The sequence below is a fragment of the Oncorhynchus mykiss genome, chromosome 3, assembly GCF_057628025.1.
Source record: "Oncorhynchus mykiss isolate SJ-2025 chromosome 3, ASM5762802v1, whole genome shotgun sequence".
NCBI classification, from domain to species: domain Eukaryota; kingdom Metazoa; phylum Chordata; class Actinopteri; order Salmoniformes; family Salmonidae; genus Oncorhynchus; species Oncorhynchus mykiss.
In genome coordinates, this window is record NC_143024.1 from 24,403,648 (window position 1) to 24,423,509 (window position 19,862).

The 19,862-nt window shown below is 43.2% G+C and overlaps 1 protein-coding gene across 6 annotated transcripts; it reads left to right on the forward strand.

Moving 5' to 3' along the window:
• Positions 1 to 7,280: 7,280 nt before the first annotated feature.
• Positions 7,281 to 11,202, forward strand: LOC149984469 (uncharacterized). 6 transcript variants are annotated; one of them, XM_090226077.1, is made up of 4 exons: positions 7,480 to 7,573; positions 8,059 to 8,394; positions 8,473 to 8,542; positions 8,951 to 11,202. In XM_090226077.1, the coding sequence occupies exons 2-4, from the start codon at positions 8,113 to 8,115 to the stop codon at positions 10,372 to 10,374; spliced, it is 1,776 nt and encodes a 591-aa protein (XP_090082203.1). In that variant the 5' UTR covers positions 7,480 to 7,573; positions 8,059 to 8,112; the 3' UTR covers positions 10,375 to 11,202. The 6 variants fall into 6 exon arrangements, with proteins under 6 accessions (XP_021447016.3, XP_090082203.1, XP_021446997.3 ...); XM_021591387.3 differs by having other exon boundaries at positions 7,528 to 7,696; XM_021591341.3 differs by having other exon boundaries at positions 7,281 to 7,573; positions 8,059 to 8,542.
• The last annotated feature ends 8,660 nt before the right edge of the window (positions 11,203 to 19,862 follow it).

Sequence of the window (19,862 nt, forward strand, 5' to 3'; positions counted from 1 at the left end):
CACGTTTGGTAATTGCACATTAGACATGACTTTAAAATCAATTATACAGTAATTACTTAAACAACCTGTCATAACTGATTTGTGTCAATCCATATGCCATCAATGGCCTGCACTGGTTTTGATATTGCACCATGTCTCAGTTGCTAATAATCATACACATTCATTCTATTGAAGATGATTGGGCCAAGCATGAAGGCCACATTGTCATTCCCACATCTTGACAGTGATGGTCTCTACCAATTAGATTAGGGTTCCTATGCTATTTTCTCCAGTCCAGCCATTACAATGAGCCCGTCCTCCAATAGCTCCTCCCACCAGCCTCCGCTGTAGTTTAGATATTGGTTACAATAACCGTCATCTTGCTAATTCAATGGACACATTTAATCTTTGACAACACTATTACAGTAAGTACTGCTTTGATAAAGTTATAAAATGAGAAGGGTGCAACTGACACCAAAAGATACACCAAAAGTATGTGGTCATCCCTTCAAATTAGTGGATTTGACTATTTCAGCCACACCCGTTGCTGACAGGTGTATAAATATCGTGCACACATCCATGCAATCTCCATAGACAAACATTGGTAGTACAATGGCCCGAACTGAAGAGCTCAGTGACTTTCAACGTGGCACCATCATAGAATGTCACCTTTCCAACAAGTCAGTTCGTCAAATTTCTGTCCTGCTAGAGTTGCCCAAGTCAACTAAGTGCTGTTATTGTGAAGTGGAAACGTCTAGGAGCAACCGCAAAGTGGTAGGCCACACAAGCTCACAGAACGGGACTGCTGAGTGCTGAAGCACATAGTGCGTAAAAATCGCCTATCCTCTGTTGCAACACTCATTACCAAGTTACAAACTGCCTCTGGAAGCAACCTCGGCACAATAACTGTCAGGAGCTTCAAGAAATGGGTTTCCATGGCCTAACAGCCTGGAGTGGTGTAAAGCTCGCCGCCATTGGACTGAAGCAGTGGATATGCGTTCACTGGAGTGATGAATCACGCTGGCAGTCCAATCAACGAATCTGGTTTTGGCGGATGCCAAGAGAACGCTACCTGCCCGAATGCATAGTGCCAACTTTAAGGTTTGGTGGAGGAGGAATAATGGCCTAGGGCTGTTTTTCATTGTTTGTGCTAGGCCCTCTAGTTCCATTGAAGGGAAAGCTTAATGCTACTGCATACAATGACATTCTAGACGATTGTGTGCTTCCAACTTCGTGGCAACAGTTTGGGGAAGGCCCTTTCTTTTTTTAGCATGACAATGCCGTGCACAAAGTGAGGTCCAAACAAATTATTTGTCGAGATCGGTGTGGAAGAACTTGACTTGCCTGCAGAGTCCTGACCTCAACCCCATTGAAGACCTTTGGGATGAATTGGAACGCCAACTGCGAGCCAGGCCTAATCGCCCAACATCAGTGCCGACTTCACTAATGCTCTTGTGGCTGAATGGAAGCAAGTCCCTGCAGCAATGTTTCAACATCTAGTGAGTGGGAAGACACCAGAAGAGTGGGAAGGCATTCCACGAGATGTTGCTCTTATAGCAGCAAAAGGGGAACCAACTCCATATTTTTTCATACGTTTTCAAGCAGATCGCATTGCAGTTCAGACGTCTTTTGTCCTCGTCTTGTCGTGTCCTGTATATATATATATTTACAACTTTTTTCACATACATTTTATTTTTATTTTCCATCAACTCATCTTCTAAACACTCTCCTGCAACCAGCCTCACCAATTTATATTTATAAAAAAGTATTATTTACCTCAGATCTGTAATCCTCTAAGAAGCTAGCCAGAAACTCCAAGAAGCTAGCCAGAAACTAGCCAGAAGCTAGCCAGGAGCTAATCCAGAAGCTAATCAGAAGCTAGTTAGCTTCTTTACTGGCAAATCGTTAGTATTCAGCTAACCACGGTTTGTGGTCATCAGCTATCCTTTAGCTCGAAAATCTATCAAATTTATCGCCAGTTTTGTACGGCGCAGCGCGGCTCGGAACGGAACATACCGGACCAATTTTTCTCTCCATGTCCCTGGATTTCAACTGCTCTCTGGACATTCATACCCGGATCTCACAGCTAGCTAGCTGCTATCCGTGTGACAGTCGGCTTTCGTCGATTCCGGAGCAAACATCGATTGTTCCGGTGCTAGCCAGCTCCGTCAATCACTCCTGAGTTCCATCATTCACTCCTGGGCTGCAGTCACCTATCCGGACCCGTTTCACTGCCTACGCGGAGCCCCACCGGGCCTTCACAACTGGACTGCCGACGTTATCTACCTGAATGAGATCCGGCTGGCTCCTCTGTCGCAACGTTACCTGAACGCCCATCTGCGGCCCGCTAACCGTTAGCTGTCTTACCGGCTGCTATCTGAATAGACAATTTATTTATTTTTATTATTATTATGTTTTCTTCTCGGGCCTCTATAACTATATCTATTGTTCTTATTTTTGTTGTTGTTGTGTGATTTGGATTAATCCCCTCTACCACACGGAACCCTACTAATCTACTGACCGAACGCAAGAGGTGGCTAACAACATACCTCCATCCTATGCTAGCTTGCTACCGGTTGGCCTGGCTAGCTGTCTAAATCGCCGTGACCCTCAACCAACCTCTCCACTCACTGGACCCTTTTGATCACTCGACTAAGCATGCCTCTCCTTAATGTCAATATGTCTTGTCCATTGCTGTTCTGGTTAGTGTTTATTGGCTTATTTCACTGTATAGCCTCTAGTCCTGCTCACTATACCTTATCCAACCTATTAGTTCCACCACCCACACATGCAATGACATCTCCTGGTTTCAATGATGTTTCTAGAGACAATATCTCTCTCTTCATCACTCAATACCTAGGTTTACCTCCACTGTATTCACATCCTACCTTACCTTTGTCTGTACATTATACCTTGATGCTATTTTATCACCCCCAGAAACCTCCTTTTACTCTCTGTTCCAGACGTTCTAGACGACCAATTCTTATTGCTTTTAGCCGCACCCTTATTCTACTCCTCCTATGTTCCTCTGGCGATGTAGAGGTGAATCCAGGCCCTGCAGTGCCTAGCTCCACTCCTATTCCCCAGGCGCTCTCTTTTGACGACTTCTGTAACCGTAATAGCCTTGGTTTCATGCATGTTAACATTAGAAGCCTCCTCCCTAAGTTTGTTCTATTCACTGCTTTAGCACACTCTGCCAACCTGGATGTTCTAGCTGTGTCTGAATCCTGGCTTAGGAAGACCACCAAAAATTCAGACATTTTAATTCCAAACTACAACATTTTCAGACAAGATAGAACTGCCAAAGGGGGCGGTGTTGCAATCTACTGCAAAGATAGCCTGCAGATTTCTGTCCTACTATCCAGGTCTGTACCCAAACAATTTGAACTTCTACTTTTAAAAATCCACCTCTCTAAAAACAAGTCTCTCACCGTTGCCGCCTGCTATAGACCACCCTCTGCCCCCAGCTGTGCTCTGGACACCATATGTGAACTGATTGCCCCCCATCTATCTTCAGAGCTCGTGCTGCTAGGCGACCTAAACTGGAACATGCTTAACATCCCAGCCATCCTACAATCTAAACTTGATGCCCTCAATCTCACACAAATTATCAATGAACCTACCAGGTACCTCCCCAAAGCCTTAAACACGGGCACCCTCATAGATATCATCCTAACCAACTTCCCCTCTAAATACACCTCTGCTGTCTTCAACCAAGATCTCAGCGATCACTGCCTCATTGCCTGCATCCGTAATGGGTCAGCGGTCAAACGACCTCCTCTCATCACTGTAAAACGCTCCCTGAAACACTTCAGCGAGCAGGCCTTTCTAATCGACCTGGCCGGGGTATCCTGGAAGGATATTGACCTCATCCCGTCAGTAGAGGATGCCTGGATATTTTTTTTAAATGCCTTCCTAACCATCTTAAATAAACATGACCCATTCAAGAAATTTAGAACCAGGAACAGATATAGCCCTTGGTTCTCCCCAGACCTGACTGCCCTTAACCAAAACAAAAACATCCTATGGCGTTCTGCATTAGCATCGAACAGCCCCCGTGATATGCAGCTGTTCAGGGAAGCTAGAAACCATTATACACAGGCAGTTAGAAAAGCCAAGGCTAGCTTTTTCAAGCAGAAATTTGCTTCTTGCAACACTAACTCAAAAAAGTTCTGGGACACTGTAAAGTCCATGGAGAATAAGAACACCTCCTCCCAGCTGCCCACTGCACTGAAGATAGGAAACACTGTCACCACTGATAAATCCACCATAATTGAACATTTCAATAAGCATTTTTCTACTGCTGGCCATGCTTTCCACCTGGCTACTCCTACACCTGTCAACAGCACTGCACCCCCAACAGCAACTCGCCCAAGCCTTCCCCATTTCTCCTTCTCCCAAATCCATTCAGCTGATGTTCTGAAACAGCTGCAAAATCTGGACCCCTACAAATCAGCCGGGCTAGACAATCTGGACCCTTTCTTTCTAAAATGATCTGCCGAAATTGTTGCCACCCCTATTACTAGCCTGTTCAACCTCTCTTTCGTGTCGTCTGAGATTCCCAAAGATTGGAAAGCAGCTGCGGTCATCCCCCTCTTCAAAGGGGGGGACACTCTTGACCCAAACTGCTACAGACCTATATATATCCTACCATGCCTTTCTAAGGTCTTCGAAAGCCAAGTCAACAAACAGATTACCGACCATTTTGAATCTCACCATACCTTCTCTGCTATGCAATCTGGTTTCAGAGCTGGTCATGGGTGCACCTCAGCCACGCTCAAGGTCCTAAACGATATCTTAACCGCCATCGATAAGAAACATTACTGTGCAGCCGTATTCATTGATCTGGCCAAGGCTTTCGACTCTGTCAATCACCACATCCTCATCGGCAGACTCAACAGCCTTGGTTTCTCAAATGATTGCCTCGCCTGGTTCACCAACTACTTCTCTGATAGAGTTCAGTGTGTCAAATCGGAGGGTCTGTTGTCCGGACCTCTGGCAGTCTCTATGGGGGTGCCACAGGGTTCAATTCTTGGACCGACTCTCTTCTCTGTATACATCAATGAGGTCGCTCTTGCTGCTGGTGAGTCTCTGATCCACCTCTACGCAGACGACACCATTCTGTATACTTCCGGCCCTTCTTTGGACCCTGTGTTAACAACCCTCCAGGCAAGCTTCAATGCCATACAACTCTCCTTCCGTGGCCTCCAATTGCTCTTAAATACAAGTAAAACTAAATGCATGCTCTTCAACCGATCGCTACCTGCACCTACCCGCCTGTCCAACATCACTACTCTGGACGGCTCTGACTTAGAATACGTGGACAACTACAAATACTTAGGTGTCTGGTTAGACTGTAAACTCTCCTTCCAGACCCATATCAAACATCTCCAATCCAAAGTTAAATCTAGAATTGGCTTCCTATTTCGCAACAAAGCATCCTTCACTCATGCTGCCAAACATACCCTTGTAAAACTGACCATCCTACCAATCCTCGACTTTGGCGATGTCATTTACAAAATAGCCTCCAATACCCTACTCAACAAATTGGATGCAGTCTATCACAGTGCAATCCGTTTTGTCACCAAAGCCCCATATACTACCCACCATTGCGACCTGTACACTCTCGTTGGCTGGCCCTCGCTTCATACTCGTCGCCAAACCCACTGGCTCCATGTCATCTACAAGACCCTGCTAGGTAAAGTCCCCCCTTATCTCAGCTCGCTGGTCACCATAGCATCTCCCACCTGTAGCACACGCTCCAGCAGGTATATCTCTCTAGTCACCCCCAAAACCAATTCTTTCTTTGGCCGCCTCTCTTTCCAGTTCTCTGCTGCCAATGACTGGAACGAACTACAAAAATCTCTGAAACTGGAAACACTTATCTCCCTCACTAGCTTTAAGCACCAACTATCAGAGCAGCTCACAGATTACTGCACCTGTACATAGCCCACCTATAATTTAGCCCTATCAACTACCTCTTTCCCAACTGTATTTAATTTATTTATTTATTTTGCTCCTTTGCACCCCATTATTTTTATTTCTACTTTGCACTTTCTTCCATTGCAAAACTACCATTCCAGTGTTTTACTTGCTATATTGTATTTACCTTGCCACCAAGGCCTTTTTTGCCTTTACCTCCCTTCTCACCTCATTTGCTCACATTGTATATAGACTTGTTTATACTTTATTATTGACTGTATGTTTGTTTTACTCCATGTGTAACTCTGTGTTGTTGTATCTGTCGAACTGCTTTGCTTTATCTTGGCCAGGTCGCAATTGTAAATGAGAACTTGTTCTCAACTTGCCTACCTGGTTAAATAAAGGTAAAATAAATAAATAAAATAAAATATTAATGCCCATGATTTTGGAATGAGATGTTTGACGAGCAGATGTCCACATACTTTTGGTCATGTAGTGTACTTTTAACTGTTTCATTTCTGTGCTGATAACATAGAGATAGAAGACTCATCTTTGTATATGTGCTATTACAGCAAATGTTTTTTTATAACTAACCCAAGATAGACAAGAGCCTGTCGTTTCCAATGGGAGCAAATTCATCATAGTGGGCAGAACAAGCAAGGTGGTGGGCAGAGCTAAGCGCGAGCTAGTGAGATCCTATTGGCACGTTCTAGCATTTATTTGCATATTTCCATTAGGGAACGCCTGCCTTGTGAAGTGTGCGTGTGTAATAACTCAATTTGCCCTTGCACTCCTAAACAACACAATTTTTGTAAAACTTTGGCAAAGGATCAAGTCTACAAAATGCAGTCCACTGTTACGGATTCTAGTTTTGGAAACAGAAAACTGTATGGAGATAAAATGTTTCATTGATTAGAACATTTGCAGAATGTTGGACAATATCCATCTTGCTCCATCTTCTCCTACTGCTGGCCACTGGTCTTCATCTCTTCACCATATTTTGTAGTGCGTAGAAACGCCAACCGGATGCTTCACGTTTACATCCAGTAAAATATCTGGCTCATTGCTCTATCTGTGATTATAGTGTCTGTGACAGCATGGGCAGCGACATTGCGGTAATCTCCATTTTGAGGTGGTCAATTTTCTTCTTCACAATTGGCTGATCCCTCCTGATGGCCTGGTTGGACATGACTGCAACAGAGTCTCCAGGATTGATCAGCCAATGAAGTTGTAAATCCCACCCAGTTGGCTACATTAAAATGGTGGAATCCCTCAATTGTGCTGGCCATGCTAATTCAGCCTGTTGGCCACTAGAGGCCTCTATCGTTCTCTATGGCAGATACTTTTTGGCGAGAATGAATCAGTCGCTTCATCTTTGCACATGACCCAGGGACCTTTGCCTGATTGGTCAGGTTTCGTGACATTAACAATCCAGGAAATGCAGCGTCTTTTCGGTCAAAGATGGTGGATAAATAAAGATGTCCCACTCAGGCCGTTGATCATTGAAATAAAATGTTCAGTTCCGGTCTGCTTAACGTGGTGGCTTTCCAATGCATTAGCAGTTTGGTCTGGTCTGTTTGGTTCATTGACTGTAGATGAACCAGAACAATTAGGGAGTGGGATGTCTCGCTTCCTCTTCCGTCTCTTTCAGATGACAACAATCAGAAATAAGGTAGCTAGCAAAGCTATTTTCAAAACTTTGCTAGCTTGCTTTTTTTTTTTCCGTGAGCATTTATACGAGAAACACAACTTTTTCCTCTCGTGGTTGTCTTCATAATCAAGATAGCTACATTTGGTGGGTGACAATCTTACAAAGTAGCAAGGTAACGTTAGCTTAAAGACACGCTAGGCTATCTTGCTACAACTATGCAAGCGTATAAAGGTTACCAACGACGGCGTAAAAATATAGCTAGCTCGGTTGTAACCAAAAGTTACACTGCATGCTAGCAGGATGTCCATTTGACCGTGATAATGATGGTAATGCGGTGTAATGAAGGGCTATGAAGTAGTAGGCTATTGAGTGTTACTAAACCAGACTTCAGCATAGCTAATGCAGAATTTGGGTTTCTTACTTTTTACATGTTGGATGGGTTATTATGATACCTGGTAGCTCTCTGTAAGGGTGATGTTCAATCAAACCTGGTCTTTTCTCCACAGAATGTAAGGTAATGGGAAGGTGTTGACCTTAGCAAGGACACACTAGTCAACAAGATGAAGAACAAATCTGCGAAAAAACAACACAAAATCAGGTCTAAACACCATCGAGACCCCATCAAAACGGAGTGTGAAACACAGTCAGAACCAGACATTAGCCAAGCTCCCTCTCCTAACACTAAAGGGGTAACTTCCAACTCCATCCAAATTAAAGAGGAACCAGCAGACTTTGAAGTACAGAGTCATTGCTTGGATTCTAGAGCACTCCACAAGGATTCTGGAACCGTCATAACCAAGACTGAAACAGATTCCGTTTACATTAGCCAAGGAACAGTAGAGGTAAAAGCGGAGTATGATTCTGATACTGAAATACATAAGGTGGTGGTTAAGAGAGAAACTCAAGTGTGTTTCATGAAGGAGGAGAATGTGGGTGAAGAAAACACAGATGAGGACACCGAAGACAGGAGGGATACAGACAGCAACAGAGGTATGCATACACACCCATCTTTAAAATCTGTGTAATCTTTAAATTTGCTTGAATATTTGATATTGACTGACTAGGCTAAATGGCTATTTGATATCGACTTTGAATTTAATATTCATCATGAAAATATAGGACTACTCTCGTTTACTTTTGAAATTATATTCTTTCTTATTTTAGTTTTCATGACCCTCTTCTGTAAATCAAATCATATTTTATTCGTCACATACACAGTTTACAGCAGGTATAAAAGGTGCAGTGAAATGCTTATGCGCTAGCGCCCTCAACTATGCAGTGCATCAGTCAATAGCAATAATAACAATAAAAAGAGTCAGGTCAAAGATACTCTTATTATAACCATCTAGTATTCTCCCTTTCTCTTTTTCAACCCTTGCTTCTACTACTCTCCCTCAGTCTCTTCTCCTCAGTTCTTTCCTTGCACATACTGCACCATCTCCTTCACCGACCATTCCTTCCTGGAGAAGCACATCAAGTGGAACCACCAGAAGGAGTATCTGGCCATGTTGAGAAGCAGTTTTTCAAAGAGCAGTGGAACAGAGACGCTCCCAACACACAGCTGCCTTCACTGTAGCCTCATGTTCCAAACCCCACGACTGCTTAGCATCCACACCCTCCAGATCCACCCTTCAGCCACTCCCCGGAAACCTGCCCGTCCCCACAGGGTTTCGGTGAAACTCTACACCTGCCCACAGTGTGCCCGCAGATTCAGGTACCTGGGCAGTCTGCAAAACCACTGTGAGCTTTCACACAAAATGGCTGTTGTCAGCACCAATGGACACCTCAGTTGTGCCGATTGTGGGAAGAGCTTCAAGAATTGTTGGGGACTGGGACCTCACCAGTGTCACGAACCAGAGGGCACTGAACCTCAGGACATTAAGCCTGTGGTTTGTCTGGATGTCGGCTTCCATTGCTCAGAGTGTGGCAAGATCCTCTGTAGTCCTCAGAGCCTGAACATTCACATGCGCATTCACACCGGAGAGAAGCCTTATGCCTGCAAGGAGTGTGGCAAAAGATTTTCTGAGAGCGGCAGTTTACGCAAACACCTGCTGATACACTCTGGAGTCAAGGCATTCAAATGCCAGGAATGCGGGAAGGATTTTGCCCGTATGAAGGGTCTCAGGAGTCACATGACCACTCATTCTGGCAAAAAGCAGTACTCCTGCTCCCACTGTGACCGGCAGTTTGGATACAAGTCTAGTCTGACCATTCACCTACGCTCTCACACGGGGGAGAAACCCTTTCACTGCACAGAGTGTGGTAAAGACTTCTCTATCAAGAGAAACCTGAGGCTTCACCTAAAGATCCACAACAATGAGAAAGGCCACCAGTGTGGGGAGTGTGGCCTGAAGGTGATAGACATTGGGGCGTTGAAGACACACATGCGCTCACACACTGGCGAGAGGCCTTACCACTGCACAGTGTGCAGCAAGCAGTTCATTCGACTGGAACATCTGAAGAACCACCAGCGCACTCACACAGGTGAGAGACCATACGTCTGTTCGGAGTGCAGCAAGAGCTTTGCTCAGTCTGGAGATCTCACTAAACACATACGCACCCACACTGGAGAGAAGCCGTATGAATGTTCTGTCTGCCACGGCTGTTATACCTCTTCAGGGGATCTGGGCAAACACATGAGGATCCACAATGGCTCACGGCCCTTTCCCTGCCAGCAGTGTGACAAGAGTTTCCGCTTGGTCGGCCACCTTAAAACTCACATGAGGACCCACACCGGTGAGAGACCGTACTCCTGCCCCCGCTGCCTCCGGACCTTCGCTCGCACCCACCACCTCTCTGTTCACCTGGCTCAGTGTCGCTGATTGATGATAATGATTTGCCTGGTTGTGTTGCGCCTTTCTCAAACTCATTGCATTATGCTTTATGGGGGTAACTCACCCTTTCCACTACTCCCAATGTGTAGCCCTTACCTGGGGGATCAGCCATATTTCACCAGAACACTGAGGTGGTGGGGGAGGGGGGTATTTGGCTGACTATTACAGTGGACAAACAAGCTGTAGGAAGCATCAATTCGAAGGTCTAAGAGCTCCAGACATTGACACTCCACTAGATACAGCTAGATGTTGGGTAGAGTTTTTAGTTGGCATGCAGTTTCAGATTTGTTTTCTGGACATTTAAGGGATAGTTTACTACAAAATACAAATGTGTATACTTTCCCAATTACCATGGCGTTAGGTGTAGATGATTCATCAAAACGTCAAGATGTGATTATAGCGCAATAAAGTAAGGTAGACGTCTATCATGTCAGTTACTATTTTGAGTGAATTATCACTGTTTTGTGCTATATCTAAAAGTCTTGACACTATTTTACTGAATGTATGATGACAATTTCTTTCTTATGAAGGTGAGCAGATTGGGTCTCTGCAGTACATACAAGAAACAAATACTCTTTATACAGCCTATGTACTGAACCTATAACCTACTTTAACTGATATTGTTGTCTTGGTGTGTGTGATAAATAGTAGTGTTATCTTGGTGTCTGATAAATAGTGTTATAACTGATTAATTACATTGTATTTATTCTAAAAGATTAGGCAACTGTTATTATAAGAATGTGTCAATGACTTGATATTTACTAAGTCATTACATTGACTAATAAATATGAACAACGTTAAGGCTGTTTAACCAAACCGTGCACAATGCAATAAATTATTTCAAAAAATTGTATTTTGATATATTATTTTATTAGGTAGATGTGTTTTGTTTTGAAGCTCACCATTTCTGTACAATGTAAGCCTAATAGATGCTAGGAATTAATATAGCACGTACAGTGCCTTCAGAAAGTGTTCATACCCCTTGACTTATTCCACATTTTGTGTTAAGGCCTGAATTCAACATTGATTTAAAAAAAATATATATATAATAATCTCACTCATGTACACACAGTACCCCATAGTGACAACGTGAAATAGGATTTTAGAACTTTTTGCAAATGTATTGAAAATTAAATACAGGAATATCTCATTTACATAAGTATTCACGCCCCTGAGTCAGTACACGCCCCTGAGTCAGTACACGCCCCTGAGTCAGTACACGCCCCTGAGTCAGTACACGCCCCTGAGTCAGTATTGCAACTGTGAGTCTTTCTGGGTAAGTCTCTAAGAGCTTTCCACACCTGTGATTGTGCAACATTTGCCTCAGCTCTGTCAAATTGTTTGTTGGTCATCGCTAGACGACCAGAGATTTAAGTGAAAGATCTGTATATAATGATGAGATGTCTCAGCCCGGAGTAGTTTCCCAAAGGCGAGAAGGTAGCCCACTATTTCTGTGCATTCTTGAAATCACTTGCATCGTTTGAACTTGTGTTAAATCCACTCCTCAGGTCATTGAGGACCACAAACACTTTTGTCCCTAATAGTATCCTAAAGTAAGCCAGACAGTCATCACCTGGGAACCTTACTCACGCATTCATTTACAGCCTGAATATGCATCACTTGGACTAGGGTCCCAAACAAGCTTGTCTGTGTCAATTCAAAGGGAATTGCTCTATTATTTTTACGTCTGTGATTACGAGGACGTAGCTGTAACTACCACTCGGGCACAGATAACAAAGATGTATTTAGAGCTAAATAATATTGAGTGTACCTTTGTTTAAAGCTGGAATCAATACGTTTTAAACCGTGTCCATTTTTCATTTAGCCGCGTCATGTCTGTGCAGAGGAGGAGCCGGGAGATAAATGGGCTGGATCTTCTAATTCCCCTGTTGCCGTTATCATAATTGTTGAACAACCACGGTTTTTAAAGATCGGGCGTTAGGGGAGGCAGGCCACACAAAGAAAGTTAATAGATTTAGAAAATTGAGATGGATTGTGCAGCAGACATATTTAGAATGTTCCATTGGTTTGGCAGGAAGATGGACAAATATGATCAGGGGTTGTGGTGGGGGAATAAAACAGAGTACACACACAGGGCAGCAGCAGAGAATGCATCCTGCCTCACAGATAAAGGTGTTAGTGTGAAGATATGTTGAGTGAGTGTGTGTCTCTGTTATGGTTAGTACTGTAATGGCCGGATGTGTCATAGTTTGAAGTCCAGAACTGCCTTAATGCAGATGAGTTCACCCGTGAATTGTCACTGAAGGGTCCTAATTGACAAGCAGTTCCTTTCTCGGGGCAGCAGGGGGAAACCGCTAGCTGTCGATGGATGCTTCAGCCAGAGAATACAGGAGGAAATCTTTCCGTCTCTGAGTTGGGGGCAGGCAGGAGGAAGAGCTTGAGTGCTGTTAAATGGCACAAGCTAGAGACGGCAGTTAACAGACTTAGCACATTGTTTCAGATAAGCACAGAATGTCCGAATCAGAAGGTCTCTATTCCATTTGATAATGTATTATTTTATCTATAATGTTGATCAGTGTTACATGTATTCTTGTATCTATAGGGTTGAGCAGTGTTACATGTATTCCTGTATCTATAGGGTTGAGCAGTGTTACATGTATTCCTGTATCTATAGGGTTGAGCAGTGTTACATGTATTCCTGTATCTATGTTGATCAGTGTTACATGTATTCTTTTATCTATCATGTTGATCAGTGTTACATGTATTCTTGTATCTATAATGTTGATCAGTGTTACATGTATTCTTGTATCTATAATGTTGATCAGTGTTACATGTATTCTTGTATCTATAATGTTGATCAGTGTTACATGTATTCTTGTATCTATAATGTTGATCAGTGTTACATGTATTCTTGTATCTATAATGTTGATCAGTGTTACATGTATTCTTGTATCTATAATGTTGATCAGTGTTACATGTATTCTTGTATCTATAATGTTGATCAGTGTTACATGTATTCTTGTATCTATAATGTTGATCAGTGTTACATGTATTCTTGTATGTATAATGTTGATCAGTGTTACATGTATTCTTGTATCTATAATGTTGATCAGTGTTACATGTATTCTTGTATCTATAATGTTGATCAGTGTTACATGCCACAAGTGGAATACACCCCTTTTATTTAGCACTGTGTTTTTTTCCATCTAAAACTGCTTTTAGAACCTGTAGAGAGAGACAACACAGCCAATGCTTTTGTGTTTCCTATTTTGGAACCAGTCATTGTGTCCAATGACAAACATCTCTCTCCTACATTCTGTCCTATTTTCTATAATATTCACATAATTATGGCATGATGCATCTCTTCCCTCCCTTCAATAATGTATTTTTTTTTCTCTCTATGGCTCTTATTTTCCATCCATTATCTTTCCCCAGCCTCAGATACATTGTATTTATGGTGCTCCAGTATACTCTATGAATGTCTGATGATGCAATGACATATTTCATCAGTACAATATAGATGGTAGTATTGCGGATACTACTGCAAATCATCAACAAATCGAAACATGAAACCAAACATTTATTTAGCCTTCGACATCCCAAAGACAAATGGCAAAAGCATTTTCAATCTGTCCCCCTGACAGACAGTTGGTAGTCTTTTAGGTTGCAGTCTGAAAATTGAATTACCTCATATTGGATCCTATAAAAGTCCAGTTGGGGGGATTTTCTTTCTGTGATGTAATTTGAGGTATCCAATTTTCCTCGTATTTACTGTCTATATTTTTGTCAATTTGGCAGAGGAACACATTGTACGTGTTGGTGCTTCGATGTCACTGGTGTCGTCGTGGTACTGTGGTTTTGCTCTCGTCGGCCCTGGAGGTCAGTGTGTGGGAAGAGAGGGTGGCTCTATGGGGGCTTTGGAGCCGCTCTCGGCCCGTCCCTTTGGGCACCACCAGGTCCGCATCCACTCCTCTCATTCATGAAGGGGTCAAAATACGGGTCAAAACATCCCGTTAGACTCTGGAGAGACGCGCTGGTGTGTAGGCGTAGATGAAACTGGGTATTTTGGGGGGGCTTTGGTATAGGCTGCAGCTGGTAATAGTTATTTCGCTTCACTCTCTCACAAGTCCAAAGACGCCTAAAACTATTGGTTTACACAAAAGAAGAAGGAAAAAAAAACCTCAATTGTTTGGTGAAGAGTGCTATGAGGAGGCTGGTGAACAACGTGGGTATGTAAGTGGGGTCGCGACCCAAAGTGGACCACTGATATGTTAATGGTCGATCGCGACATGTCAGAGTGAAATATATATATATAGCCTAAATATTTTTACATTTATTAGGAACTCCCTCTGGGCTCTCAACTTACGGTTGAGAGTTAGAATAGTACACAAGGTGCAATTTTGAAATTTGGTTGTGCCTCAGCAGTTTTCGTCTTGTTATGTCAATCACTGACAGTCACTCAATTAGTCATGTCATCGAACAATTTTTACATGGTAAATTAATCTAGCCAGTTTATCTAAAGTTGAAGTAATCAAGGCTGAATACCATCTGGGCATGGAGGGCACACAGACCCACAATGCTCTTTACTTTCTGTATCTACGTCATATCTCTGAGTCTACCTTTAAAACTGAAAAGATTTCACTCCATCCCATGGCAAAATGAGTAGAATTGCTGAACATTTTTATAAAATTGCAAAAAAGGGGGCATGTTTTTATGAGCTTGGGCCCATGGAAAACACTGAATTTCTCATTTAGGTCCCAGAACATTCCCATTAAGTTCAAGTTATGGTTTTATCTAATGTTAGGAGGATAACAAAATGTTTTTTGTTTTTTTTAATTACCCAAAACATTATTATGGGAACTTTTAAAGAACAGATGAAATGTATTCTGGGAACATTCTGGTAACATCAGGTGAATGTTTTTTGCACCATAAAATAATCAACCACACAACTGGTAGAATCAACCACACAACTGGTAGAATCAACCACACAACTGGTAGAATCAACCACACAACTGGTAGAATCAACCACACAACTGGTAGAATCAACCACACAACTGGTAGAATCAAACACACAACTGGTAGAATCAACCACACAACTGGTAGAATCAAACACACAACTGGTAGAATCAACCACACAACTGGTAGAATCAAACACACAACTGGTAGAATCAACCACACAACTGGTAGAATCAACCACACAACTGGTAGAATCAAACACACAACTGGTAGAATCAACCACACAACTGGTAGAATCAAACACACAACTGGTAGAATCAACCACACAACTGGTAGAATCAACCACACAACTGGTAGAATCAACCACACAACTGGTAGAATCAACCACACAACTGGTAGAATCAACCACACAACTGGTAGAATCAAACACACAACTGGTAGAATCAACCACACAACTGGTAGAATCAACCACACAACTGGTAGAATCAACCACACAACTGGTAGAATCAACCACACAACTGGTAGAATCAAACACACAACTGGTAGAATCAACCACACAACTGGTAGAATCAACCACACAACTGGTAGAATCAACCACACAACTGGTAGAATCAAACACACAACTGGTAGAATCAACCACACAACTGGTAGAATCAACCACACAACTGGTAGAATCAACCACACAACTGGTAGAATCAAACACACAACTGGTAGAATCAACCACACAACTGGTAGAATCAACCACACAACTGGTAGAATCAACCACACAACTGGTAGAATCAACCACACAACTGGTAGAATCAACCACACAACTGGTAGAATCAACCACACAACTGGTAGAATCAACCACACAACTGGTAGAATCAACCACACAACTGGTAGAATCAACCACACAACTGGTAGAATCAAACACACAACTGGTAGAATCAAACACACAACTGGTAGAATCAACCACACAACTGGTAGAATCAACCACACAACTGGACAGTTTTTGTATTTTGAGAACATATATTTTGTGATATCCCCATAATGTTCTCACCAGACTGTTTCTATAGACCTAATGAAACATTCTGTGAACCTTTTAAAGAACAGATTAAATGTGTTCTAGGAATATTTTTGCAACATCAGGTGAATGTTTTATACAAACATTCTATAGTCATCAGCACGACTGGACAGTTTTTATGTTATAAGAACATTTGCCACATTTGCCAGAACGAATGTTCTGGGAACTTTCACAGAAACAGTTTTGGTTTGCTGGGCAGGCTGAAAAAGTATAACAACCTCTGTCCTAGACAATTTCTGCCAATTATTTGTTTCACACACTCTGGCATGTAGGCCTATAGATAGGGCCTGTGTTTTGAAGATCTGACCTAGAAAAACTCAGGGCCTTAGTTATATAGCCTATATGGTTCCAGAGGTTTTCCTAGTCAGGACATGTAGTGTATGTAGTGAGGACTTCCAGGGCTATCGCTAACAGGAACTGCTAACCACTTTCTCTTTGGTTGATTATGGGCTTGTCCAGCTGTACCATCCAGCTAGCATCTGTCGCGGCGGCTGCTGTCGTGGCTCTCTGACCGTGGCCTCCCTCCTCCTCCATCCCGATGTAACCTTTTGCTCCCTGTCTGTGTAGGGAGGGATAGAGATGTGGATGGTGAGAGAGACTGACAGTGTGCGCTCCCCTGCTCAGTAAATATGAACTGCACCCAGCAGACAGACTCATTCATCACAGGGGAAAGGGAGAGAGGGAGGAGGGGGACAGAGAGGGGCAGAATGGAGGGTAGAGGAAAGGAGCAAGTAGGAGCGACAACAGAGAACTGACCACTGTATAGCCAAAGAAGAAGGGAGAAAGAGGGAGGGTGGAAGTTGGAGGAGGCAGATGGGAGAGGATGAGAGGATTGAGGGATAAATAGAGGATAGTGGATGTATTTGGGGCAGCATGGGAAACAGGAAGACTGATGAAATGTAGAGGGACAGAGAACGTATTCTATATTGTTTGAGCTCTGACAAGTGTAATTCCTGACAATGTGTAGATCCTGATGTCATTCTAACTCTGAAGACAGACCGGCTTCGGATCTCAATTTTAGAGACTTGTTGAACCTCAGACCTTGGCCTTCAATCACTTCATTTCTTAAAGGGAAGTGTCTTGTAAGGGATTTCCACATCAACCAAACAAAACGTATATTTACTGCGTTGTGGTTATTTTCCTTCCATGCTTTTTACACTATTAACCCTAGTTTGGATTCCATTAGCATTATGTTGAGGCCTTTCCTATTGAATTACAGTGGGGAGAACAAGTATTTGATACACTGCCGATTTTGCAGGTTTTCAAAAATCCAGAAAATCCCATTGTATGATTTTTAAGTAATTAATTAGCATTTTATTGCATGACATAAGTATTTGATACAACAGAAAAGCAGAACTTAATATTTGGTACAGAAACCTTTGTTTGCAATTACAGAGATCATACGTTTCCTGTAGTTCTTGACCAGGTTTGCACACACTGCAGCAGGGATTTTGGCCCACTCCTCCATACAGACCTTCTCCAGATCCTTCAGGTTTCGGGGCTGTCGCTGGGCAATACGGACTTTCAGCTCCCTCCAAAGATTTTCTATTGGGTTCAGGTCTGGAGACTGGCTAGGCCACTCCAGCACCTTGAGGTGCTTCTTACGGAGCCACTCCTTAGTTGCCCTGGCTGTGTGTTTCGGGTCGTTGTCATGCTGGAAGACCCAGCCACGACCAATCTTCAATTCTCTTATTGAGGGAAGGAGGTTGTTGGCCAAGATCTCGCGATACATGGCCCCATCCATCCTCCCCTTAATATGGTGCAGTCGTCCTGTCCCCTTTGCAGAAAAGCATCCCCAAATAATGATGTTTCCACCTCCATGCTTCACGGTTGGGATGGTGTTCTTGGGGTTATTCTTCCTCCAAACACGGCGAGTGGAGTTTAGACCAAAAAGCTCTGTTTTTGTCTCATCAGACCACATGACCTTCTCCCATTCCTCCTCTGGATCATCCAGATGGTCATTGGCAAACTTCAGACGGGCCTGGACATGCGCTGGCTTGAGCAGGGGGACCTTGCGTGCGCTGCAGGATTTTAATTCATGACGGCGTAGTGTGTTACTAATGGTTTTCTTTGAGACTGTGGTCCCAGCTCTCTTCAGGTCATTGACCAGGTCCTGCCATGTAGTTCTGGGCTGATCCCTTACCTTCCTCAAGATCATTGATGCCCCACGAGGTGAGATCTTGCATGGAGCCCCAGACCGGGGGTGATTGACCGTCATCTTGAACTTCTTCCATTTTCTAATAATTGCATCAACAGCTGTTGCCTTCTCACCAAGCTGCAGTGTATCAAATACTTGTTCTCCCCACTGTAACTCAAACTAGCACATTAAACATTACCAAGGCAACTAGACCATTTATACATCATTAGGCCTATACCTCATATACCTTCACTTTCAAATTCCCCTCTTCTCCACTGACCCTCCAACTCCTCTATTGAAAGCACCTTCCCGTTCCTCTCTCACCCCAAACCTCCCCCTCTCTGCCTTTCCCTCCATCTCTCCTTCCTCCACAAAGAAAGACAGGAGAGAGGGAAGATGGCGTGTGGCAGATGCCATATTTCGACTTTCTGTCAGTGTGATTAATATTGACACGGTGTGTTTCTTACCAGAGGGTTGTTGACTGTGTGTGTTGTGTTTTGATTTCATTATTCTGTGCTCAGGCAGTTTTTCTTAAAGATCATACAATAACAGATGTGGGGTCTGAAATAGAGACACAGATATCAGGATGGGTTGAGTGCACTGGTCATATCACTAGTAGAGACATCGGTCATCAGTCCTCCTATCCCGACATGTCTTACCCCCTCAGGGTGGGCTAAGCAGAGGCCTTATCAACTGTGACCCCTATGTATGTCTATGCCTGTGTTCATATTTCTAAAGAACTTCCCCTCTGGACTCGAGAGGGATTTAGGCTAATCATTCATTTCAGTGTGAACAGTTGAGAAGGAGGAAGAATCAAATCAATATCTAAATGTTGACTGCTGAGGAGAATAAATGAAGCAATGTGATGGAAAGGGAAAGGTTGAGAGACAGGAGAGAGAAAGAGGACGGGAAGGAAACAAGGAGAAACAAAGATAAACTTTTACGAATAAACAAATAAAAGGCGAAGCCGGGAAGAGAGTGCTAGATACGCTAGAGGCCGATGGGGGGGAAACAGTTGTCGCTGGAGACTTGTATTGACTTTTCCCTCCTCAATCGCACGTGACTGGAGCCTGTGTGGGGGCTGAGAGAGAGACTGAGGGAGAGAGACTGAAGGAGAAATGAGAAAATAAATTACTCTGGAAAGATATGACGATAGGCTACACGCAGCTTTAAATCTGAAAGGGAATTCGCGACACACTCGACCAATTTGTCACTGCGCTCTTTACCTTTTTTCATTTATTTTTTTGTACTTTTCCCCCTATTATTTTCGCCGCTTCAACACCCCGATGCCCTTAATATACCCCACCATCCTGTTCCATCCATTCTCTTTACACATTTCCCACTTTGTTTTTGTCTTGG

Coding starts and splice junctions, on each gene's coding strand:
- LOC149984469 (XM_021591341.3), top strand. CDS start 8,113: ATGAAGAACAAATCTGCGAAAAAACAACACAAAATCAGGTCTAAACAC. Junction 8,543..8,950: donor GGATACAGACAGCAACAGAG/GTATGCATACAC, acceptor ACTCTCCCTCAG/TCTCTTCTCCTCAGTTCTTT.